This window comes from Oncorhynchus kisutch, linkage group LG4 (assembly GCF_002021735.2).
Source record: "Oncorhynchus kisutch isolate 150728-3 linkage group LG4, Okis_V2, whole genome shotgun sequence".
Lineage (NCBI taxonomy): Eukaryota > Metazoa > Chordata > Actinopteri > Salmoniformes > Salmonidae > Oncorhynchus > Oncorhynchus kisutch.
This window is the reverse complement of record NC_034177.2, coordinates 9,741,981-9,768,854: the sequence shown is the minus strand read 5'-3', so window position 1 is coordinate 9,768,854 and position 26,874 is coordinate 9,741,981. Positions and strand designations below refer to the sequence as shown.

General features: G+C 45.8%; 1 protein-coding gene across 1 annotated transcript in view; it reads left to right on the top strand.

Annotated features, from left to right (window-relative positions):
- Window positions 1-26,874, top strand: part of LOC109881252 (receptor-type tyrosine-protein phosphatase S) — a 418,713-nt gene that overhangs the window by 374,522 nt on the left and 17,317 nt on the right. Inside the window, exons 22-26 of the mRNA XM_031822228.1 lie at window positions 8,619-8,773; window positions 12,097-12,382; window positions 24,994-25,172; window positions 25,416-25,542; window positions 25,810-25,935. Of these exons, the coding sequence (XP_031678088.1) occupies window positions 8,619-8,773; window positions 12,097-12,382; window positions 24,994-25,172; window positions 25,416-25,542; window positions 25,810-25,935 (873 nt within the window). The remainder of the gene's footprint in view (window positions 1-8,618; window positions 8,774-12,096; window positions 12,383-24,993; window positions 25,173-25,415; window positions 25,543-25,809; window positions 25,936-26,874) is intronic.

The following is a 26,874-nucleotide window of genomic DNA, read 5'->3' as shown; positions in this document are numbered from 1 at the left end:
GTGGGTTAACTGCCTGTTCAGGGGCAGAACAACAGATTTGTACCTTGTCAGCTCGGGGGTTTGAACTCGCAACCTTCCGGTTATTAGTCCAATGCTCTAACCACTAGGCTACGCTGAAGTCCAATTGACCCCAACTCTGATGTTGAGCTGTAATTTACACTGTAGTAAATATATATATGTAGTAAATGTATTTACACACACGAGCAAAACACACCAAAGTTAGCATTTCATTGTTAGTCCACACCTGTTGCTTATGAAGCTTGTGACAAATAACATTGGATTTGATTTAATCACACTCCCTACTGCTATTCTAAACTCTACTTTAGTATCTAAATCACATACTCCCTTAAATCAAAATCAAATCAAATCAAATGTATTTATATAGCCCTTCGTACATCAGCTGATATCTCAAAGTGCTGTACAGAAACCCAGCCTAAAACCCCAAACAGCAAGCAATGCAGGTGTAGAAGCACGGTGGCTAGGAAAAACTCCCTAGAAAGGCCAAAACCTAGGAAGAAACCTAGAGAGGAACCAGCCTATGTGGGGTGGCCAGTCCTCTTCTGGCTGTGCCGGGTGGAGATTATAACATAACATGGCCAAGATGTTCAAATGTTCATAAATGACCAGCATGGTCGAATAATAAATCAAATCAAATTTTATTTGTCACATACACATGGTTAGCAGATGTTAATGCGAGTGTTGCGAAATGCTTGTGCTTCTAGTTCCGACAATGCAGTAATAACCAACAAGTAATCTAACCAACAATTCCAAAACTACTGTCTTATACACACAAGTGTAAGGGGATAAAGAATATGTACATAAAGAAAAATGAATGAGTGATGGTACAGAGCGGCATAGGCAAGATACAGTAGATGGTATCGAGTACAGTATATACATATGAGATGAGTATGTAAACAAAGTGGCATAGTTAAAGTGGCTAGTGATACATGTATTACATAAAGATGCAGTAGATTATATAGAGTACAGTATATACGTATACATATGGGGGGGGCTGGTAGCATTGTTTAAAGTGGCTAGTGATATATTTTACATTTCCCATCAATTCCCATTATTAAAGTGGCTGGAGTTGAGTCAGTGTGTTGGCAGCAGCCACTCAATGTTAGTGGTGGCTGTTTAACAGTCTGATGGCCTTGAGATAGAAGCTGTTTTTCAGTCTCTCGGTCCCAGCTTTGATGCACCTGTACTGACCTCGCCTTCTGGATGATAGCGGGGTGAACAGGCAGTGGCTCGGGTGGTTGTTGTCCTTGATGATCTTTATGGCCTTCCTGTAACATCGGGTGGTGTAGGTGTCCTGGAGGGCAGGTAGTTTGCCCCCGGTGATGCGTTGTGCAGACCTCACTACCCTCTGGAGAGCCTTACGGTTGTGGGCGGAGCAGTTGCCGTACCAGGCGGTGATACAGCCCGCCAGGATGCTCTCGATTGTGCATCTGTAGAAGTTTGTGAGTGCTTTTGGTGACAAGCCGAATTTCTTCAGCCTCCTGAGGTTGAAGAGGCGCTGCTGCGCCTTCTTCACGATGCTATCTGTGTGGGTGGACCAATTCAGTTTGTCTGTGATGTGTATGCTGAGGAACTTAAAACTTGCTACCCTCTCCACTACTGTTCCATCGATGTGGATAGGGGGGTGTTCCCTCTGCTGTTTCCTGAAGTCCACAATCATCTCCTTAGTTTTGTTGACGTTGAGTGTGAGGTTATTTTCCTGACACCACACTCCGAGGGCCCTCACCTCCTCCCTGTAGGCCGTCTCGTCGTTGTTGGTAATCAAGCCTACCACTGTTGTGTCGTCCGCAAACTTGATGATTGAGTTGGAGGCGTGCGTGGCCACGCAGTCGTGGGTGAACAGGGAGTACAGGAGAGGGCTCAGAACGCACCCTAATAATAAGGCAGAACAGTTGAAACTGGAGCAGCAGCACGGTCAGGTGGACTGGGGACAGCAAGGAGTCATCATGTCAGGTAGTCCTGGGGCATGGTCCTAGGGCTCAGGTCCTCCGAGAGAGAGAAAGAAAGAGAGAATTAGAGAGAGCATATGTGGGGAGGCCAGTCCTCTTCTGGCTGTGCCGGGTGGAGATTATAACAGAACATGGCCAAGATGTTCAAATGTTCATAAATGACCAGCATGGTCGAATAATAATAAGGCAGAACAGTTGAAACTGGAGCAGCAGCACGGCCAGGTGGACTGGGGACAGCAAGGAATCATCATGTCAGGTAGTCCTGGGGCATGGTCCTAGGGCTCAGGTCCTCCGAGAGAGAGAAAGAAAGAGAGAAGGAGAGAATTAGAGAACGCATACTTAGATTCACACAGGACACCGAATAGGACTGGAGAAGTACTCCAGATATAACAAACTGACCCTAGCCCCCCGACACATAAACTACTCCAGCATAAATACTGGAGGCTGAGACAGGAGGGGTCAGGAGACACTGTGGCCCCATCCGAGGACACCCCCGGACAGGGCCAAACAGGAAGGATATAACCCTTAACAATCTAGCTACAACGTCATACTACTCCAATCCAGACTGTTATCTCATGGCAAGTTATTACCCTAACCCCAACTTCCTCAGCCCGGTCTCATAGACTAGACGTAACATAGTAAGGGTAAATCTGAGACACTAAAATGATATGATATAATACGCTGTTATGGTTATATAAGACAAAGGTTACTTAAAAAACGAAAGTAGGGTGGTTGGTTGGGGTACATTGGTGTATGTATAATGTGGATGTATAGCTAAAGGTTGCATGTTCCAATCTCATCACAGGCGACTTCTGCATTTTTGCTAATTAGCAACTTTGTAAGTACTTACAATGTTCCCTCTCATTTTTTTCATCACTGAGCAAATTTCAGGTCTGCTGAGCGTAAACTTCAACGTTGTGAAACCTCCGGCACGAGTTTACAGTGAACACTGAGGCTGTACCTGCTTTAAGTTAGTTTTAACAGCGGTCAAATAGGCTACTGTGGCTGTTTGATCATAATGTAGGCCTACCAGAGTGGCCTAACATCAAAAACAATGGAGAAAATGCATCACATAACATTTTAACATGGAAATGTTCTATCATTCAGCCTACAGTAGCAGCCAATTTGTGGTGTTCAATGTCGGCCTAAATTCCATGAGAAAAAAACATGCAGGACTTGACATTAAAACTTCTTGGCGCTACCCATCCCGTTAGCGGGATCATTTTCGTCAGCAACCGCTGAATAGCATAGCGCCACAGTCAAATAATATTACAAAAAAATATTCATATTCATGAAATCACAAGTGCAATATTGCAAAACACAGCTTAGCCTTTTGTTAATCCACCTGTCGTCTCAGATTTTGAAATTATGCTTTACAGCGAAAGCAATCCAAGCGTTTGTGAGCATAGCATAACATCATGTACACTTAGCATCAGGAAGCTTGGTCACGAAAATCAATCAAAATAATCGTTTACCTTTGATGACCTTCGGATGTTTTCACTCACGAGACTCCCAGTTACACAACAAATGTTCCTTTTGTTCCATAAAGATTATTTTTATACCCAAAATACCGACGTTGTTTGTCGCGTTATGTTCAGAAATCCACAGGAAAGAGCAGTCACGACAACGCAGATGTATATTCCATATAATATCCATAATGTCTACAGAAACATATCAAACGTTTTTTATAATCAACCCTCATGTTGTTTTTAAAATATATATTCGATAATATATCAACCGAGTGTGTAGGTTTTTCAATAACAGCGGGAGGAACAATGGCCGCTTTACTCAGTTGCGCAAAAACTCACTCTGAGAGCCCCCACCTATCCACTTATGCATTGTGATCCTTCATGCTCATTTTTCAAAATAAAAGTCTGAAACTATGTCTAAAGACTGTTGACACCTTAGGGAAGCCATAGAAAAAGGAATCTGGTGATATCCCTTTAAATGGAGGATAGGCTTGCATAGGTACAGAGAGGTTTCAAAATAAGAGGCACTTCCTGATTGGATTTTCTTCAGGCTTTTGCCTGCAATATCAGTTATTTTATACTCACAGACAATATTTTTACAGTTTTGGAAACTTTAGAGTGTTTTCTATCCTGATCTGACAATTATATGCATATTCTAGCATCTGGGGCTGAGAAATAGGCAGTTTCAAATGGGTACATTTTTTTGCCAAAAACGAAAATACTGCCCCCTACACGCAAAAGGTTAACCTGTTTATCCACTTGTCCTTCAGACAAGGTGACTGAACATGTTGTTTGATGGAAGAAACCATTTTCCCAAATAAAATGCATTATTAATCTCATACCATTACTACAGAGAATCAGACAAATTATTCTACCCTCTGCTTATTGGCTACTTAGATTATTCAGACCTGTCTCAAAATAAAACACTGATAGTGTTTGTTTACCTTTATTTAACTAGGCAAGTCAGTTAAGAACAAATTCTTATTTTCAATGACAGCCTAGGAACAGTGGGTTAACTGCCTCGTTCAGGGGAAGAACGACAGATTTGTACCTTGTCAGCTCGGGGATTCAATCTTGCAACCTTTTGGTTACTAGTCCAACGCTCTAACCACTAGGCTACCTGCTGCCCTGAACTAATGGGGTAAAATCTAGAAAGTTGAGTGAAGTTCAATCTCGTGCTTCTAACCTTAACCTAACCTTAACCTTAACTCTTTAACCTAAATCCTAACTCTAACCTTTACTCTAACCTCTAGCAAAGCTAACATTAGCCACCTAGCTAATGTTAGCGAAAGCCATCTAGCTAACATTAGCCAAAACATTGCTAACATATCATACGTTTTACTAATTCGTAACATATTGCACAAATTGCAATTCATAACATATCATGCAAATGGTATTTCATCACATATTTGAATGAATGATGGACATCCAAAAATTAAGACATACCATACGAAATGTAACTTATCAATCTAATTGGAGTGTTAGGTTTTTACATTTACTATGTTACGTCTACCCCTGAGTCCAGGTTGACTTCTTAGGCACTCCTGTGTGATCAGATAGCTTAAAACAATATGGCAATGTCTTCAACTTGCCTTCTTGCATAGGCTTGGTGGAATACTCCCTATGTTTCCTTCACCCATCCAATTGTTTCAGCAGAGGCTTTGTTTGTATGTTTTTGTGAGGCCATCTGAGGAGAAGCCACTGTGGAAGTAATGTGAGAGGAATAAGAACCTGTCTGAATGCAATATGAGCTGATATATGCTGGTCTTGCCTGGTGGGCCCTGGGGATAGCAAGCCCTTCAGGAATCTGTCAGTCTGTCTGTCTGTATTCATGTATTGTATTGGCTCCCCTACTCAAACTCACAAACAGTGTGTTTCTCTGAGCCAACACAACTTCCTGCATCCAACAGGCAAATAAACAACTGAATGGTGGGGAAGGAGAGGGAAATTGTTTACTTAGGCATCTTTCTCTTCATCTTTCTTTCTCTCTCCTCTGTCATCTCTCTCTCTTCATCTTTCTTTCTCTCTCTCATCTCTCTCTCTCTCATCTCTTTCTTTCATAATCATTCTCTCTCATCTCTCTCTCTCTTTCTCTCTCTCTCTTTCTCCCTTGAAACTATTTACATCCTCCCCTTCTTTCCAGACCTCTCCCCTCTTCCTCTCTCGTTCACCCTCCATCATCTTTTAATGTCCGTCTGCCAAGCACTTAGCTAAGTGAGCGGAAGAAAATGCTACATGCATAATTGTCAGGCTGCTCATATCCCAGCTGCCCCAAACACTTGGCAGCCAAGCCAACATACAAGTGTATAGCTAGAAAACGAGACATGGGTGTTTCGGAGAGAGGAGAGGGAAGGGGGAGTGGAGATCTAAGGGTCAGACGCTTCCAAGGAAATGTCTCTTTAACAGATAGGCTAGTTAGTAGCACTGGTCCTTTTGGGCTGGTTAGTATTCACAGTTTGCAGCTTTTTGGGCTTGTTGTTGTGTACATCTGTTGGTGTACAGCATCCTGTCAACCCGTCCCTCTACATTATTTTCTATACTTCACCACCCTGCTCTCTCTACCCCTTTTTCTTCCCTCTCTTCTCTCTTCCCCTTTTTCTTCCCTCTCTTCTCTCTACCCCTTTTTCTTCCCTCTCTTCTCTCTACCCCTTTTTCTTCCCTCTCTTCTCTCTACCCCCTTTTTCTTCCCTCTCTTCTCTCTACCCCTTTTTCTTCCCTCTCTTCTCTCTACCCTTTTTCTTCCCTCTCTTCTCTCTACCCCTTTTCTTCCCTCTCTTCTCTCTTCCCCTTTTTCTTCCCTCTCTTCTCTCTTCCCCTTTTTCTTCCCTCTCTTCTCTCTTCCCGTTTTCTTCCCTCTCTTCTCTCTTCCCCTTTTTCTTCCCTCTTCTCTCTACCCCTTTTCTTCCCTCTCTTCTCTCTTCCCCTTTTTCTTCCCTCTTCTCTCTACTCTTACCCCTTTTTCTTCCCTCTCTTCTCTCTACCCTTTTTCTTCCCTCTCTTCTCTCTCCCTTTTTCTTCCCTCTTCTCTCTTCCCCTTCTTCCCTCTCTTCCCCTTTTTCTCCCTCTCTTCCCCTTTTTCTTCCCTCTCTTCTCTCTTCCCCTTTTTCTTCCCTCTCTTCTCTCTTCCCTTTTTCTTCCCCCTCTTCTCTCTTCCCCTTTTCTTCCCCCTCTTCTCTCTACCCCTTTTCTTCCCCTCTTCTCTCTTCCCCTCTTCTCTCTTCCCCCTCTTCTCTCTTCCCCTTTTTCTTCCCTCTTCTCTCTTCCCCTTTTTCTTCCCTCTCTTCTCTCTACCCCTTTTTCTTCCCTCTCTTCTCTCTTCCCCCTTTTCTTCCCTCTCTTCTCTCTTCCCCTTTTTCTCCCCTCTCTTCTCTCTACCCCTTTTTCTTCCCTCTCTTCTATCTACCCCTTTTTCTTCCCTCTCTTCTCTCTTCCCCCTTTTCTTCCCTCTTCCCCTTTTTCTCCCCTCTCTTCTCTCTACCCCTTTTTCTTCCCTCTCTTCTATCTACCCCTTTTTCTTCCCTCTCTTCTCTCTACCCCTTTTTCTTCCCTCTCTTCTCTCTTCCCCTTTTTCTTCCCTCTCTTCTCTCTACCCCTTTTTCTTCCCTCTTCTCTCTTCCCCTTTTTCTTCCCTCTCTTCTCTCTTCCCCTTTTTCTTCCCTTTCTTCTCTCTTCCCCTTTTTCTTCCCTCTCTTCTCTCTACCCCTTTTTCTTCCCTCTCTTCTCTCTACCCCTTTTCTTCCCTCTCTCTCTACCCTTTTTCTTCCCTCTCTTCTCTCTTCCCCTTTTTCTTCCCTCTCTTCTCTCTTCCCCTTTTTCTTCCCTCTTCTCTCTTCCCCTTTTTCTTCCCTCTTCTCTCTTCCCCTTTTTCTTCCCTCTCTTCTCTCTACCCCTTTTTCTTCCCTCTTCTCTCTTCCCCTTTTTCTTCCCTCTCTTCTCTCTACCCCTTTTTCTTCCCCCTCTTCTCTCTTCCCCTTTTTCTTCCCTCTCTTCTCTCTTCCCCTTTTTCTTCCCTCTCTTCTCTCTACCCCTTTTTCTTCCCTCTCTTCTCTCTACCCCTTTTTCTTCCCTCTCTTCTCTCTTCCCCTTTTTCTTCCCTCTCTTCTCTCTTCCCCTTTTTCTTCCCTCTCTTCTCTCTACCCCTTTTTCTTCCCTCTCTTCTCTCTTCCCCTTTTTCTTCCCTCTTCTCTCTTCCCCTTTTTCTTCCCTCTCTTCTCTCTACCCCTTTTTCTTCCCTCTCTTCTCTCTTCCCCTTTTTCTTCCCCCTCTTCTCTCTACCCCTTTTTCTTCCCTCTCTTCTCTCTACCCCTTTTTCTTCCCTCTCTTCTCTCTTCCCCTTTTTCTTCCCTCTCTTCTCTCTACCCCTTTTTCTTCCCTCTCTTCCCACTGCTATTCCATCTCTTTCTTAACCTCCCTCTGTTCAAACACACATCTCTCTCTCTCCTTATTTCTGCATTAGTATGGCTTCCCATAGTTCTGTTTTCCAGCAAAGGAAACCAATTTTGTCAGATGTGTCCGAACTTAGGCGGCAGTAGTTTGTATGTAGGGAATCTGTCACACAAACACACACGTATTTTTAACTAGGCAAGTCAGTTAAGAGTTATTTTCAATGACGGCCTAGGAACAGTGGGTTAACTGCCTGTTCAGGGGCAGAATGACAGATTTGTACCTTGTCAGCTCGGGGATTCAAACTTGCAACCTTTCAGTTAATAGTCCAATGCTCTAACCACTAGGCTACCCTGCCGCCCCATATCCATATGTATGCATATCCTGTAGTGACACAGAACCCTTCTTTAAAAATCTATTATACTTCCCAGCGAAGAAAGAAGAACATCCATTGCAGAAAATACAAAACCAGTGTAATGGTCCGGGATTCTAAATAAATGAATAGAAAAGTGTGCTTTTAATTACCAGATTTATTTATTCAGCATTAAAGCTCATGTGAGGTGTTTTTTCATCTTAATTTTTTTTGTTGGAAAAATGTATTCTCATGTGTCAGCTTTGTTATTGTCGCTCTGTATATTGTGGTTGGCACACAGACAGGGGAACTGATTTTGGGGTTAATAGATGCAGCATACTTTAAGAATGTCTAAGAAAGTAGCTAACACACACACATCCTGTCTCTCTCTTGCACACACACACTCCATGTGGTTCTAAACCCCATCCCTGTCTCTCTCATCTCCAGAATGGCTCCAGTGAGAAGCGGGAGGTCCGTCAGTTCCAGTTCACTGCGTGGCCCGACCACGGGGTCCCTGAGTACCCCACCCCCTTCCTGGCCTTCCTCCGCCGGGTCAAGACCTGTAACCCCCCAGACGCAGGCCCCATCATCGCCCACTGCAGGTTGGTAGTACGGCACATAACACAGCTACAACTAGTGGATTTCACAGATGTATATGAAAACCATACTTCTACCACTCACTGTTTGGTGCAGGCTTTGGTTTAATCTTTTTCAACCTGTGTTCAATACGGACTCTGCTTTGGTTTAATCCTATTCAACTAGTGTTCAATAAGGACTCTGCTTTGGTTTAATCCTATTCAACTAGTGTTCAATAAGGACTCTGCCTTGGTTTAATCCTATTCAACTAGTGTTCAATAAGGACTCTGCTTTGATTTAATACTATTCAACTAGTGTTCAATAAGGACTCTGCTTTGATTTAATACTATTCAACTAGTATTCAATAAGGACTCTGCCTTGGTTTAATCCTATTCAACTAGTGTTCAATAAGGACTCTGCTTTGGTTTAATCCTATTCAACTAGTGTTCAATAAGGACTCTGCCTTGGTTTAATCTTTTTCAACTCGTGTTTAATTAAGGACTCTGGTTAGTTGAAGCAGGTGTGTTGAGTTATCCTCTCTTTGTTCCAATGAACCATGGACCCAGCACTTGAAAATACTTTTTTTTTTAAATAAAAAACAACATTTACTTATTCTCTTAGATCACAAAATCCTTGTTATAGATCTCTCAAACTCAAATCTGGACATGGAAGCCAGGTCCACTGCTTGTTTTCATTGTTCTCTTCTAATTAGGGACACATTTAGACCTGGCACACCAGGTGGGTGCAATTCATTATCAGGTAGACCAGAAAACCAGCGTGATCCTGACCTCGTAGGGTCAGAGTTGAGTACTCCTGCTATATAGGGCATTCTGGAAGTAGTCAGACCCCTTGACTTTTTCCACATTTTGTTACGTTACAGCCTTATCTCAAAAATGATTACATTTGTTTTCCCCTCATCAATCTACACACAATACCCCATAATAACAAAGCAAAAACAGGTTTTTATCATTTTTTATACATTTATTACAAATAAAAACTGAAATATCACATTTACATAAGTATTCAGACCCTTTACTCAGTACTTTGTTGAATAATTCTTCTTGGGTATGAGGCTACAAGCTTGGCACACCTGTATTTGGGTAGTTTCGGACATTTCTCTCTGCAGATCCTCTAAAGCTCTTTCAAGTTGGATGGGGAACGTCGCTGCACAGCTATTTTCAGGTCTCTCCAGAGATGTTTGTTTGGGTTCAAGTCTGGGCTCTGGCTGGGCCTCTCAAGAACATTCAGAGACTTGTCCCAAAGCCACTCCTGCGTTGTCTTGGCGGTCTGCTTAGGGTCGTTGTCCTGTTGGAAGGTGAACCTTCGCCGCAGTGTGTGGTTCTGAGCGTTCTGGAGCAGGTTTTCATCAAGGATCTCTCTGTACTTAGCACCGTTCATCTTTCCCTCGATCCTGACTGGTCTCCCAGTCCCTGCTACTGAAAAACATCCCCACAGCACGATGCTGCCACCACCATGCTTCACCGTAGGGATGGTGCCAGATTTCCTCCAGACGTGACGCTTGGCATTCAGGCCAATGAGTTCAATCTTGGTTTCATCAGACCAGAGAATCTTGTTTCTCATGGTCTGAGTCCTTTAGTTGCCTTTTGTTAAACTACAAGCGGGCTGTCATGTGCCTTTTACTGAGGAGTGGCTTTCGTCTGGCCACTCTACCAAAAAGGCCTGATTGGTAGAGTGGGGAAGAAATGGTTGTCCTTCTGGAAGATTCTCCCATCTCCACAGAGGAACTTTGGAGCTCAGTCAGAGTGACCATCGGGTTCTTGGTCACCTCCCTGACCAAGGCCCTTCTCCCCTGATTGCTCAGTTTGGCTGGGCGCCCAGCTCTAGGAAGTCTTGGTGGTTATAAACTTCTTCCATTTAAGAATGATGGAGGTCACTGTGTTCTTGGGGACCTACAATCCTGCAGACATTTTTTGGTACCGTTCCAGAGATCTGTGCCTCGACACAATCCTGTCTTGGAGCTCTACGGACAATTCCTTCCACCTCGTGGCTTGGTTTTTGTTCTAACATGCACTGTCAACTGTGGGACCTTATATAGACAGGCGTGTGCCTTTCCAAATCATGTCCAATCAATTGAATTTACCACAGGTGGACTCCAATCAAGTTGTAGAAACATCTCAAGGATGATTAATGGAAACAGGATGCACCTGAGCTCAATTTCATGTCTCATAGCAAAAGGTGTGAATACTTGCGTAAATAAGGTATTTCTGTGTGTGTACACGGTTCAATGAATATATCCAGCCAGACAGTGCTGGTAGAACAGTAGTAGTGGTGAGTAAAGTAAAGGTCACAGCTATCCAGTGTTTTAAAGCGAGACTGCAGGAGTCACTAATACACACACACACACACACACCCTTCCTCTCACTCTCTGTCTCTGTCTCTGTTACCCTTACCCTTTCTCTCTCTCTCTCTCATATTGTCTCTCTCTCTCTCTCTCTCTCTCTCTCTCTCTCTCTCTCTCTCTCTCTCTCTCTCTCTCTCTCTCTCTCTCTCTCTCTCTCTCTCTCTCTTTCTCTCTCTCTTTCTCTCTCTCTCTCTCTTTCTCTCTCCCTCGCTATCTCTCCCTCGCTATCTCTCCCTCGCTATCTCTCCCTCGCTATCTCTCTCTCTCTCTGTCTCTCTCTCTCTCTCTCTCTCTGTCTCTCTCTCATATTGCCCCTTATAATCATCTCCTCCTCTCTTCAACCCTGTCTTTGTTCTTTTATCTTCCCTCTCTTCTTCCCCTTTTCCTCCCTGACCCCTTGCCTCCCTCCTTCCTTCTCTCTCAAATTCATATTCCAACTTTATTTGCTCATGGTAAGAGCACCTTCTAATGGATTGAATGTTAGTTTGACTGGATCAGGCAAACATTACACAATAAAGGGGAATCACAATTTCATCGCAGATCACATTTAAATCGGTCTTTTTTATGATTTTTTTAAGAGCAATCCCTAATCCTCAATCCCTAGTTTAGCGATCACTGCAGCTGTGCACATCCCATCTGTAAATAGCCCACCCAATCTACCTACCTCATCCCCATATTGTTTTTATAAATGTTTTGCTCTTTTGCACACCAATATTTATACTTGCACATCATCATCTGCACATCTATCACTCCAGTGTTAATTTGCTAAATTGTAATTACTTCGCTACTATGGCCTATTTATTGCCTTACCTCCTCACACCATTAGCACACACTGTTTTCTATTGTGATATTGACTGTACGTTTGCTTTATCTTGGCCAGGTCGCAGTTGTGAGTGAGAACTTGTTCTCAACTGGCCAACCTGGTTAAATAAAGGTAAAATAAAAAATAATCTCCCCCCCTGTCTCTCTGTCTTTCTCCTCCCCCAGTGCGGGCGTGGGGCGGACAGGCTGTTTCATTGTGATCGATGCCATGCTGGAGCGCATCAAGCATGAGAAAACAGTGGACATCTACGGCCACGTGACCCTGATGCGATCGCAGCGGAACTACATGGTGCAGACGGAGGACCAGTACAGCTTTAACCACGACGCGTTGCTGGAGGCGGTGGCGTGCGGCAACACGGAGGTGGCGGCCAGGAGCCTGTTCTCCTACATCCAGAAGCTGGCCCAGGTGGAGACGGGCGAGCACGTCACCGGCATGGAACTGGAGTTTAAGGTAGGTAATGGGGATGCAGGTGGGGTATAGGGAAACTGAATATGGGGAGGGTGGTGAAGACACAAAATGGAGTGGAGCTGAGCCAGAGTTTAAGGTAGGTAATGGGGATGCAGGTGGGGTATAGGGAAACTGAATATGGGGAGGGTGGTGAAGACACAAAATGGAGTGGAGCTGAGCCAGAGTTTAAGGTAGGCCATAGACATGTAGGTACGTAGGCCGCAGTGAACCAGAGAAAAGGGAGGGTGGGGAAAGGCACAAAATGGAGGTTTATGTTCATGATAGAAGAAAGCTTGAAATATAAGGTATATGCCTTCCAATATGAAACCATGAATCATGTTGAGACACAGAATAGAGGTTTTATCTCCAGTTTCTCTCAATGATCTGTCACATTCATGATATCTTTGAGCCAGAGGTATCACTAACAATTAAATTGAAATGGTCTTGAAAATATATATTGACATATTTATTTTGTACCTGTTCATTAAAATGGGCAAATCCTAACCCCATCACAATGAATAAAACATTTGAATAGACAACTTATTATACCGCGTTCAAGTGAGCTTTCATTTCAACCATTCACCTGTTTGCTCATACCACTCAATACCGTTGTCTATTGAAGAGATAGAAATGGAATAGTTAAGCAGTGCTCTTTGTCTAATGCTGCGAATGCATTTCTGAAGGATTTCAAACAATAGGTTCCAGATAGAACTACTTTGTGATCAGTGCATAGACTCTAAACGAAGGATTGGGCATGGAGTCTGGCCAAACACCAACGATCCAATCTAAACTTTAATGTCCCCCCCCCCCGTACAACAACACACTTTACCTTGAATTACACATGTACACTCCCCCTATCTCGCCCCAAAATCATTTGTAATATACCCGACCAGGGCTGTTACGGTGACCTTATTACCTCCACACCGGCGGTCACGAGTCATGACGGCAGTCAAATTCCACGTGACTGTTTAGTCATGGTAATTAGGCTTCTCCAAGCTCTGATGCTGCTGATGGTCATTAGTAGCCTCCCAAACTTGCTAACTGCCTGGTACTCAGCCCTCTATTGTTCCTCTAATCACTCTGACATCAATGCAAATGTTTTTGAAAATCAAACACTTCAAAAGAGCCCATGAGCTCATGTTGCGCAACATTTCTTTAGGCTATGCAATTGTGTGATGGCCTCTACTAAAAAGAGGAGGATCCGATCAGCTTCCTATAAGCTAGGCCTACTATATTTATTTCTCAACTTTTCTAATATTAAGCACATTGCTTCTCTTTATAACAGGAGTATAGTCTACCTGGCTTGCATGAAAATGAAGCAGGGAAAAATCCTCCATTTGCTATTTAAGTGCATACTGTGGATGTATTTTTGTAATGCATATGCATGTACTGCATTTGCAGTCATATTTGAGAATGGTGTTGTTTTTTTAAACATTTGTGCTTATAGCCTACTGCCATGTGCGCATTGTTGTACATATAATGTGAAGAAATAGCCTAATATCAACATTTTAAGCCAAACCTTCTGATCTGTTGCATCAGGCTCATTGCTTAAAACAGTTTTTTTGATACTTGTGGTTGTATTAATTTGGGATCTATCGCATCTCACAACTGGCCCTGACTATGTTTGGAATATTACTTTCTAGCACAGAATAGAATATGTCAACTTTTGTACTATAGGGGATAGTAGATTTACATAGGCTAGTGCTTTTGCTGTTCATCTTGTTGGCTGACAAAAAGTAAATGACAGTTTTTCCAATATGCACTTTGGAATTGGATTAAGACCCGCGCAGTTGCGTGCCCGATGTGTCTGTCTTCACTTGTAGCCTGTGAGAAAGACCCGATCATGTGACAGAGAGCCATGTGAGTGAGAGGTGCTTCGGTACGCAGCCAGGAGAAGGGAATTATAATTATTATATTCAGCCCAAGGGCACAAAGGCCACCGACTGCAAAAAGCATGGATTTCTTGGGGGGACATTACATCCACACAAAGGGGATGCAGCTGGGAAAATCTAGGCATTATCAAGTGCTTTCAAATTCAAATTGTGAATGAGAGACTGATGAAGTGTGTGCAGCCTGCGCAAAAAAAACAAAGCAGAGCTTTTTTCAAGTCATCATTAGAGTCCCATCATGCAGCCTTAGACCGTATGAATGTTTTAACAATCAAAACATACAAACAAAACATATAGCCCAACGTTTGTATCACAACTAAAGTTACATAAATAACTCTCATTTAAGCAGAGGACTTGGTTCTTTGTTAACCGTTAATCACAGAATACCTGCATTTGGACACTCCCTCAAATCGTTTGGAGAAAATATCCTTTCTATTTAATTCAGCTTTGTTCACTTGTATTCTTCATTATAGAAAATAATGCCACAGAATACTAAGCAAATCTTGTCTGCTAAATGAACTAGTGTAGCCCAAAGCCATTTGGCATAGCCAGATCAGGACCTAACATAAGGACAACTCAGAGTATGTTATTGCCAGGTTGCAGTTGTAAATGAGAACTTGTTCTCAATTGGCCTACAGTGCCTTGTGAAAGTATTCGGCCCCCTTGAACTTTGCGACCTTTTGCCACATTTCAGGCTTCAAACATAAAGATATAAAACTGTATTTTTTGTGAAGAATCAACAAGTGGGACACAATCATGAAGTGGAACGACATTTATTGGATATTTCAAACTTTTTTAACAAATCAAAAACTGAAAAATTGGGCGTGCAAAATTATTCAGCCCCTTTACTTTCAGTGCAGCTAACTCTCTCCAGAAGTTCAGTGAGGATCTCTGAATGATCCAATGTTGACCTAAATGACTAATGATGATAAATACAATCCACCTGTGTGTAATCAAGTCTCCGTATAAATGCACCTGCACTGTGATATTCTCAGAGGTCCGTTAAAAGCGCAGAGAGCATCATGAAGAACAAGGAACACGCCAGGCAGGTCCGAGATACTGTTGTGAAGAAGTTTAAAGCCGGATTTGGATACAAAAATATTTCCCAAGCTTTAAACATCCCAAGGAGCACTGTGCAAGCGATAATATTGAAATGGAAGGAGTATCAGACCACTGCAAATCTACCAAGACCTGGCCGTCCCTCTAAACTTTCAGCTCATACAAGGACAAGACTGATCAGAGATGCAGCCAAGAGGCCCATGATCACTCTGGATGAACTGCAGAGATCTACAGCTGAGGTGGGAGACTCTGTCCATAGGACAACAATCAGTCGTATATTGCACAAATCTGGCCTTTATGGAAGAGTGGCAAGAAGAAAGCCATTTCTTAAAGATATCAATAAAAAGTGTCGTTTAAAGTTTGCCACAAGCCACCTGGGAGACACACCAAACATGTGGAAGAAGGTGCTCTGGTCAGATGAAACCAAAATTGAACTTTTTGGCAACAATGCAAAACGTTATGTTTGGCGTAAAAGCAACACAGCCCATCACCCTGAACACACCATCCCCACTGTCAAACATGGTGGTGGCAGCATCATGGTTTGGGCCTGCTTTTCTTCAGCAGGGACAGGGAAGATGGTTAAAATTGATGGGAAGATGGATGGAGCCAAATACAGGACCATTCTGGAAGAAAACCTGATGGAGTCTGCAAAAGACCTGAGACTGGGATGGAGATTTGTCTTCCAACAAGACAATGATCCAAAACATAAAGCAAAATGTACAATGGAATGGTTCAAAAATAAACATATCCAGGTGTTAGAATGGCCAAGTCAAAGTCCAGACCTGAATCCAATCGAGAATCTGTGGAAAGAACTGAAAACTGCTGTACACAAATGCTCTCCATCCAACCTCACTGAGCTCGAGCTGTTTTGCAAGGAGGAATGGGGAAAAATGTCAGTCTCTCGATGTGCAAAACTGGTAGAGACATACCCCAAGCGACTTACAGCTGTAATCGCAGCAAAAGGTGGCGCTACAAAGTATTAACTTAAGGGGGCTGAATAATTTTGCACGCCCAATTTTTCAGTTTTTGATTTGTTAAAAAAGTTTGAAATATCCAATAAATGTCGTTCCACTTCATGATTGTGTCCCACTTGTTGTTGATTCTTCACAAAAAAATACAGTTTTATATCTTTGTTTGAAGCCTGAAATGTGGCAAAAGGTCGCAAAGTTCAAGGGGGCCGAATACTTTCACAAGGCACTGTATCTGGTTGAATAAAGGTTAAATAAAGATTAAATCAAATAAATTAAAATAAAATAAAAATGTTGTGCTTCTGTTTAAAATATATAAATGTGATGGTGTAGGCTATATTACATGGATTTATAACAGTTTTTAAAACGTTTCAAGGTCTGCATCAGTGGCTTGTAGACTATGTGTGGAAGCCAGGAGATGCTAAATGTGTTTATGTTAATTACCGTGAGTTATTTGCTTGACAATCACCGGCTGATGAAATTTTGCGACCACCACAGCCATAGTCTCTCCAGATTTGTTTGATCGGGTTCAAGTCCGTGCTCTGGCCGGGCCACTTAAGGACATTCAGAGACTTGTCCTGAAGCCACACTTGCGTTGTCTTGGCTGTGTGCTTAGGGTCGTTGTCCTGTTGGAAGTTGAACCTTCCTATAGGCTGGAGATCAGTAAACCATAGTGATCTTTGTCATTGTTTACTAACTACTGCCCACACCAGAACTGAGTTCAAATAGTATTTGTTATTTTTTCTTTCACAGTCGCTAGCTATGCTCGACTAAGCTTGCCTGGCCCAATGGAACCAATTGAATAGTCCCAAAAGTGCAAATCATGTTCAGCATCATGTCCACTCGGCCAGTTGTAGGCATCATCACAAGTACAGTATCATTCTGAACTCCTTGTGGAAAGGGCCACGACAGTGGAGAAAACATGGCAGCTAAGGTTGTTTCTATGACTAGAGCTTTCCTAGGTGCATGTCTGCCCTTAGGGGAGAAGGGGAAAAGGAGGATCTGTTGCCAGATTGGGTTGTTTCCAAACCATGTTTGGTGTAGCAGCAGCTCTGGGCGTCTTTAGACTTGCCAGCCCGTCTCATGCCCTTCCGAGTGCCTCTATGAAACAGGGATCAAAGGGAGGACAGGAGAGAGGGAAGAGAGGAGAGGAGGGAGACCGGAGAGAGGGAAGAGAGGGGAGGAGGGAGACAGGAGAGGAGGGAGACAGGAGAGAGAGAAGAGAGGAGAGGAGGGAGACAGGAGAGAGGGAAGAGAGGAGAGGAGGAAGACAGGAGAGAGAGAGAGGAGAGGAGGGAGACAGGAGAGAGGGAAGAGAGGAGAGGAGGGAGACAGGAGAGAGGGAGACAGGAGAGAGGGAGACAGGAGAGAGGGAGACAGGAGAGAGGGAGACAGGAGAGAGAGAAGATAGGAGAGGAAGGAGACAGGAGAGGAGGGAGACAGGAGAGAGAGAAGAGAGGAGAGGAGGGAGACAGGAGAGAGGGAAGAGAGGAGAGGAGGGAGACAGGAGAGAGGGAAGAGAGGAGAGGAGGGAGACAGGAGAGAGGGAAGAGAGGAGAGGAGGGAGACAGGAGAGAGAGAAGAGAGGAGAGGAGGGAGACAGGAGAAAGGGGAGAGGAGGGAGACAGGAGAGTGAGAGAAGAGAGGAGAAGAGGGAGACAGGAGAGAGGGGAGAGGAGGGAGACAGGAGAGTGAGAGAAGAGGAGGGAGACAGGAGAGAGGGAAGAGAGGAGAGGAGGGAGACAGGAGAGAGAGAAGAGAGGAGAGGAGAGAGACAGGAGAGAGGGGAGAGGAGGGAGACAGGAGAGAGGGAAGAGAGGAGAGGAGGGAGACAGGAGAGAGGGAAGAGAGGAGAGGAGGGAGACAGGAGAGAGAGAAGAGAGGAGAGGAGGGAGACAGGAGAAAGGGGAGAGGAGGGAGACAGGAGAGTGAGAGAAGAGAGAAGAGGGAGACAGGAGAGAGGGGAGAGGAGGGAGACAGGAGAGTGAGAGAAGAGGAGGGAGACAGGAGAGAGGGAAGAGAGGAGAGGAGGGAGACAGGAGAGAGAGAAGAGAGGAGAGGAGAGAGACAGGAGAGAGGGGAGAGGAGGGAGACAGGAGAGAGGGAAGAGAGGAGAGGAGGGAGACAGGAGAGAGGGGAGATGAGGGAGACAGGAGAGATGGAAGAGAGGAGAGGAGGGAGACAGGAGAGAGAGAAGAGAGGAGAGAGACAGGGGAGAGGAGGGAGACAGGAGAGAGGGAAGAGAGGAGAGGAGGGAGACAGGAGAGAGAGAAGAAAGGAGAGGAGGGAGACAGGAGAGAGAGAAGAGAGGAGAGGAGGGAGACAGGAGAGAGGGGAGAGGAGGGAGACAGGAGAGTGAGAGAAGAGAGGAGAAGAGGGAGACAGGAGAGAGGGGAGAGGAGGGAGACAGGAGAGTGAGAGAAGAGGAGGGAGACAGGAGAGTGGGAGAAGAGGAGGGAGACAGGAGAGAGGGAGACAGGAGAGAGGGAGACAGGAGAGAGGGAGACAGGGGAGAGGGAGAAGAGAGGAGAGGAAGGAGACAGGAGAGAGGGGAGACAGGGGAGAGGGAGACAGGAGAGAGGGAGACAGGAGAGAGGGAGACAAGAGAGGAGGGAGACAGGAGAGAGGGAGACAGGAGAGAGGGAGACAGAAGAGAGGGAGACAGGAGAGAGGGAGACAGGAGAGAGGGAGACAGAAGAGAGGGAGACAGAAGAGAGGGAGACAGAAGAGAGGGAGACAGAAGAGAGGGAGACAGGAGAGAGGGAGACAGGAGAGAGGGAGACAGGAGAGAGGGAGACAGGAGAGAGGGAGACAGGAGAGAGGGAGACAGGAGAGAGGGAGACAGGAGAGAGGAGACAGACAGGAGAGAGGGAGACAGGAGAGAGGGAGACAGGAGAGAGGGAGACAGGAGAGAGGGAGACAGGAGAGAGAGAAGAGAGGAGAGGAGGGAGACAGAAGAGAGGGAGACAGAAGAGAGGGAGACAGGAGAGAGGGAGACAGGAGAGAGGGAGACAGGAGAGAGGGAGACAGGAGAGAGGGAGACAGGAGAGCGAGAGAAGAGGAGGGAGACAGGAGAGCGAGAGAAGAGGAGGGAGACAGGAGAGCGAGAGAAGAGGAGGGAGACAGGAGAGAGGGAGACAGGAGAGAGAGAAGAGAGGAGAGGAGGGAGACAGGAAAGTGAGAGAAGAGGAGGGAGACAGGAGAGAGGGAGACAGGAGAGAGGGAGACAGGAGAGAGAGAAGGGAGGAGAGGAGGGAGACAGAAGAGAGGGAGACAGAAGAGAGGGAGACAGAATTTTATTTTTTTATTTCACCTTTATTTAACCAGGTAGGCTAGTTGAGAACAAGTTCTCATTTGCAACTGCGACCTGGCCAAGATAAAGCATAGCAGTGTGAGCATACAACAAAGAGTTACACATGGAGTAAACAATTAACAAGTCAATAACACATTAGAAAACAAAGGGGGGGTCTATATACAATGTGTGCAAAAGGCATGAGGAGGTAGGCAAATAATTACAATTTTGCAGATTAACACTGGAGTGATAAATGATCAGATGGTCATGTACAGGTAGAGATATTGGTGTGCAGAAGAGCAGAAAAGTAAATAAATAAAAACAGTATGGGGATGAGGTAGGTGAAAAGGGTGGGCTATTTACCAATAGACTATGTACAGCTGCAGCGATCGGTTAGCTGCTCAGATAGCTGATGTTTGAAGTTGGTGAGGGAGATAAAAGTCTCCAACTTCAGCGATTTTTGCAATTCGTTCCAGTCACAGGCAGCAGAGTACTGGAACGAAAGGCGGCCAAATGAGGTGTTGGCTTTAGGGATGATCAGTGAGATACACCTGCTGGAGCGCGTGCTACGGATGGGTGTTGCCATCGTGACCAGTGAGCTGAGATAAGGCGGAGCTTTACCTAGCATAGACTTGTAGATGACCTGGAGCCAGTGGGTCTGGCGACGAATATGTAGCGAGGGCCAGCCGACTAGAGCATACAAGTCGCAGTGGTGGGTGGTATAAGGTGCTTTAGTGACGAAACGGATGGCACTGTGATAGACTGCATCCAGTTTGCTGAGTAGAGTGTTGGAAGCCATTTTGTAGATGACATCGCCGAAGTCGAGGATCGGTAGGATAGTCAGTTTTACTAGGGTAAGCTTGGCGGCTTGAGTGAAGGAGGCTTTGTTGCGGAATAGAAAGCCGACTCTTGATTTGATTTTCGATTGGAGATGTTTGATATGAGTCTGGAAGGAGAGTTTGCAGTCTAGCCAGACACCTAGGTACTTATAGACGTCCACATATTCTAGGTCGGAACCATCCAGGGTGGTGATGCTAGTCGGGCATGCAGGTGCAGGCAGCGACCGGTTGAAAAGCATGCATTTGGTTTTACTAGCGTTTAAGAGCAGTTGGAGGCCACGGAAGGAGTGTTGTATGGCATTGAAGCTTGTTTGGAGGTTAGATAGCACAGTGTCCAAAGACGGGCCGAAAGTATATAGAATGGTGTCGTCTGCGTAGAGGTGGATCAGGGAATCGCCCGCAGCAAGAGCAACATCATTGATATACACAGAGAAAAGAGTCGGCCCGAGAATTGAACCCTGTGGCACCCCCATAGAGACTGCCAGAGGACCGGACAGCATGCCCTCCGATTTGACGCACTGAACTCTGTCTGCAAAGTAATTGGTGAACCAGGCAAGGCAGTCATCCGAAAAACCGAGGCTACTGAGTCTGCCGATAAGAATATGGTGATTGACAGAGTCGAAAGCCTTGGCAAGGTCGATGAAGACGGCTGCACAGTACTGTCTTTTATCGATGGCGGTTATGATATCGTTTAGTACCTTGAGTGTGGCTGAGGTGCACCCGTGACCGGCTCGGAAACCAGATTGCACAGCGGAGAAGGTACGGTGGGATTCGAGATAGGCAGGGCAGGATGGATATAGGTCTGTAACAGTTTGGGTCCAGGGTGTCTCCCCCTTTGAAGAGGGGGATGACTGCGGCAGCTTTCCAATCCTTGGGGATCTCAGACGAGATGAAAGAGAGGTTGAACAGGCTGGTAATAGGGGTTGCGACAATGGTGGCAGATAGTTTCAGAAATAGAGGGTCCAGATTGTCAAGCACAGCTGATTTGTACGGGTCCAGGTTTTGCAGCTCTTTCAGAACATCTGCTATTTGGATTTGGGTAAAGGAGAACCTGGAGAGGCTTGGGCGAGGAGCTGCGGGGGGGGCGGAGCTGTTGGCCGAGGTTGAAGTAGCCAGGCGGAAGGCATGGCCAGCCGTTGAGAAATGCTTATTGAAGTTTTCGATAATCATGGATTTATCAGTGGTGACCGTGTTACCTAGCCTCAGTGCAGTGGGCAGCTGGGAGGAGGTGCGCTTGTTCTCCATGGACTTCACAGTGTCCCAGAACTTTTTGGAGTTTGAGCTACAGGATGCAAACTTCTGCCTGAAGAAGCTGGCCTTAGCTTTCCTGACTGACTGCGTGTATTGGTTCCGGACTTCCCTGAACAGTTGCATATCACGGGGACTATTCGATGCTATTGCAGTCCGCCACAGGATGTTTTTGTGCTGGTCGAGGGCAGTCAGGTCTGGGGTGAACCAAGGGCTGTATCTGTTCTTAGTTCTGCATTTTTTGAACGGAGCATTCTTATCTAAAATGGTGAGGAAGTTACTTTTAAAGAATGACCAGGCATCCTCAACTGACGGGATGAGGTCAATGTCCTTCCAGGATACCCGGGCCAGGTCGATTAGAAAGGCCTGCTCACAGAAGTGTTTTAGGGAGCGTTTGACAGTGATGAGGGGTGGTCGTTTGACTGCGGCTCCGTAGCGGATACAGGCAATGAGGCAGTGATCGCTGAGATCCTGGTTGAAGACAGCGGAGGTGTATTTGGAGGGCCAGTTGGTCAGGATGATGTCTATGAGGGTGCCCTTGTTTACAGAGTTAGGGTTGTACCTGGTGGGTTCCTTGATGATTTGTGTGAGATTGAGGGCATCTAGCTTAGATTGTAGGACTGGCGGGGTGTTAAGCATATCCCAGTTTAGGTCACCTAACAGAACAAACTCTGAAGCTAGATGGGGGGCGATCAATTCACAAATGGTGTCCAGGGCACAGCTGGGAGCTGAGGGGGGTCGGTAGCAGGCGGCAACCGTGAGAGACTTATTTCTGGAGAGAGTAATTTTCAAAATTAGTAGTTCGAACTGTTTGGGTATGGACCTGGAAAGTATGACATTACTTTGCAGGCTATCTCTGCAGTAAACTGCAACTCCTCCCCCTTTGGCAGTTCTATCTTGACGGAAGATGTTATAGTTGGGTATGGAAATCTCTGAATTTTTGGTGGCCTTCCTGAGCCAGGATTCAGACAGAGCAAGGACATCAGGGTTAGCAGAGTGTGCTAAAGCAGTGAGTAAGACAAACTTAGGGAGGAGGCTTCTGATGTTGACATGCATGAAACCAAGGCTTTTTCGATCACAGAAGTCAACAAATGAGGGTGCCTGGGGACATGCAGGGCCTGGGTTTACCTCCACATCACCCGCGGAACAGAGAAGGAGTAGTATGAGGGTGCGGCTAAAGGCTATCAAAACTGGTCGCCTAGAGCATTGGGGACAGAGAATAAGAGGAGCAGGTTTCTGGACATGGTAGAATATATTCAGGGCATAATGCGCAGACAGGGGTATGGTGGGGTGCGGGTACAGCGGAGGTAAGCCCAGGCACTGGGTGATGATGAGAGAGGTTGTATCTCTGGACATGCTGGTAGTAATGGGTGAGGTCACTGCATGTGTGGGAGGTGGGACAAAGGAGTTATCAGGGGTATGAAGAGTGGAACTAGGGGCTCCATTGTGAACTAAAACAATGATAACTAACCTGAACAACAGTATACAAGGCATATTGACATTTGAGAGAGACATACAGCGAGGCATACAGTAATCACAGGTGTTGAATTGGGAAAGCTAGCTAAAACAGTAGGTGAGACAACAGCTAATCAGCTAGCACAACAACAGCAGGTAAAATGGCGTAGACTAGGCAACAGGGCCAACAGAAAACAAACAAGCAGAATGGAGTACCGTGATTAATGGACAGTCCAGCGTGCATCAGCTATGTAGCCAAGAGATCAGTGTCCAGGGGGCAGCGGTGGATGGGGCAGGGAAGCTGGACTGGCGAGTGTTATCCAGGTAAAAAAAAACTAACAATGACTAAATAGCTTGTAGCTAGTTAGCTGGTTAACTTCTGGAGGTTCTTGAGTGTGTTCTAAAAATAAATAAAAAATAATAGCGATTCCGTATCACATTGGGTGAGGCAGGTTTCCGGAAGGTATAAACAAATTAAAAGTCAAAAGAGATAGAAAGTAAATATGGGTCCGGTGGGCGTTTGGGACGCGGCGATTCAGGTGGTTAGCAGGCCTGTGCTAACAAGCTAACAGTTTGTAGGCCCGGGCTAGACAAGGTAGCAGTTAGCGGACCGGAGCTGGACAAGCTAGCAGTTAGCAGGCCGAATTAGCAAGCAGGGAGATAGCGAGGGCTAGAGAGTTAGCCTTTGGGGGACGTCGCGATGGGGTGAGTCTGTTTATTCCTCTTCATGCGGTGACATCGATAGACCGGTCGTGGGCCCGGGTATTGTAGCTCAGGAGTATGCTACGGTGGTAGCGCAGGCCGGGCTAGCTTCAAGCTAAGTGGGTGGAAACGCTAGCCAGGGGTAATCATCCGGGGTTGTGGTTTAGCTAGATAGCTAGTTGTGAAGATCCAGCGTATTTGGAAGCTTAGGTTTAGCAAAATGTTTTTAAAGGGATAGCTATGTAAAAAACGAAAAATATGTAAAAAAAACGAAAAATAAACGAAATATACAGGGACACGACACGACAGGACGACTTACTGCTACGCCATCTTGGGAGACAGAAGAGAGGGAGACAGAAGAGAGGGAGACAGGAGAGAGGGAGACAGGAGAGAGGGAGACAGGAGAGAGGGAGACAGGAGAGAGGGAGACAGGAGAGAGGGAGACAGGAGAGAGGGAGACAGGAGAGAGGGAGACAGGAGAGAGGGAGACAGAAGAGAGGGAGACAGGCGAGAGGGAGACAGGAGAGAGAGAAGAGAGGAGAGGAGGGAGACAGGAGAGAGGGAGACAGGAGAGGGGAAAGAGAGGGGGGAGGGAGGAGAGAGTGCGGGTGCGTGTGCGCGTGTCATTATCAAAGACTCCAGTGACCCACTTTTACTTTTTGCAGGGAGAGAGCTTTCTGGTTTACTGCCTTATGGAAAGCCTTCTTTAGAGTTTCAGTTTGATGGTAGCTTGTTAATGTAGTGCCTGAAATCATAGTACCTTACCTCAGAGCAGCTCACACAAGACACACTGCAAAGTGCAGGGCAATGAAAAGAAAATGGGGAATAGAATAACGGCTATGCTCTTTGATTTCTCCATCCAGTCATATATTAGGAATACATTCATCAATTAGATATGTCTGCATTTTGAAGGTGCTTTAGCGATCAGCTCAGATCTTTACTACTCTGCAGTTCTTCATCTCTCTCTACTTCTATCATCTCTCCTTCTCTCACTTTCTATCCTTCTCAATGTCACTCCATTCCCCTCCATCCATCCCTCTGTCTCCCACCCCTTCTCCTTACCCCTTACTTCCCACTCTCAATCCTTCCTTTACACCCCTCCCTCTCTCTCTCCACCCCATTCCCCTCTCTCCCGCCCTCCCTCCATCCACTCTCTCTACAGCGCCTAGCCAACTCCAAGGCCCATACGTCCAGGTTTATCAGTGCCAACCTGCCCTGCAACAAGTTCAAGAACCGTCTGGTGAACATCATGCCCTACGAGACCACCCGCGTCTGCCTGCAGCCAATCAGGGGCCTCGAGGGCTCAGACTACATTAACGCCAGCTTCATCGACGGATACAGGTAGGTGGAATGGGTGGGTGTGAGTTGGAAGTGTGTGTAAGTGGAGAGGTGTTAGAGTGAGTGAGTGAGTGAGTGAGTGAGTGAGTGAGTGAGTGAGTGAGTGAGTGAGAGCATGAGTGAGCGAACAGCAAGTGTGACAATATCAAAATTGCAATAAACCTGTTTCAATGGTTTGATGAAACTGATTAGGGAGCGGACTCCCCCTGCTACATGTCTGACCTGATTGTGTGTTTGTGTTACCAGGCAACAGAAGGCCTACATCGCAACGCAGGGCCCGTTGGCAGAGACCACAGAGGACTTCTGGAGGATGATGTGGGAGAACAACTCCACTATTGTAGTCATGCTCACCAAACTCCGAGAGATGGGCAGGGTAGGGAGTCTCTCTCTCTCTCTCTCTCTCTCTCTCTCCTCTCCTGTTTCCTTCCAATCCTGTCTCTCTTTCCTGTCTCCCTTCTCTCCCCTCTTCCCCCTCTCCTGTCTCCCTCCTCTCCTCTCTCCCTCCTCTCCTCTCTTCTCCCTCTCCTGTCTCCCTCTCTCATGTCTCTCTCCTCTCCTCTCTTCTCCCTCTCTCCTGTCCAGTCCTCACCCCCTCACCCCATATCTGGGTGTCTCACTCTCTCTCTCTCTGTGTCCACAGGAAAAGTGTCATCAGTACTGGCCCGCTGAGCGTTCGGCCAGGTACCAGTACTTTGTGGTGGACCCCATGGCTGAGTACAACATGCCCCAGTACATCCTCAGAGAGTTCAAAGTCACCGATGCCAGGGTGAGTATGTGTGTGTTTGTACGTGCGTGCGTCCATCAATGTGTAGGTCCATGTGTGTGTGTGTGTGTGTGTGTGTGTGTGTGTGACTGCTGTCCTTAGAGATGACTCATTCTATTTCTATTCGTGTCGCTCTGCCTCTTAGAATGGCTCCTACTGTTTATGCCTATCACGTGTTCCATTTAACCTTTCACCTGTATCATCAGTGAGGCTGGAGGAAGCCAAGCTGATTGCAGCCATTTTCCTCCATCACATGACTATACAGTGCTGATGGGGTAGGTGTCATGCGGGCGATAGTATGATTGCTCTTTATACCACGTTTAAAGGGGCAATCCGCTGTTCAAACAACTACAAAGCAGGCACCCTGCCACTGTTTTGGTGAACACCCGAGGGATGGGTTTGGAGAAGGTCACAGGTTTTTTTTCTCACCTTTATTTATCCAGGCAAGTCAGTTAAGAACAAATTCTTATTTTCAATGACGGCCAAGGAACAGTGAGTTAACTGCCTGTTCAGGGGCAGAACGACAGATTTGCACCTTGTCAGCTCGGGGGTTTTGAACTTGCAACCTTCCAGTTACTAGCCCTAGCCAATGTTTAGATCACGTGAGAGTTTTCACCTGACGAATATCCTCTTTATCGAAACGCTGTATAAACGTTTTATATACGTTGTATAAGGGTTATTAGGGGCATACAGCGTAAGGTCTTTTTATCCATTAACCCAATACCTAGGTTTTTTGAAGGATGTACATAGTACCACAACCATTTCTATGATAGTATGATCACCCGTGGTCTGTCTAAGCACCAAGGCCCATTGTATAGTATAGACAGCGGCCATTTTGTGTCCAAATGTAGAGTTAACTGTACTGCAGAACACTGGCCTACCTGGGACTGGCGCACGTGTTGGATTGCTGCTTGAGCCAGCATGGCGGCTAGTAAGGAGGGC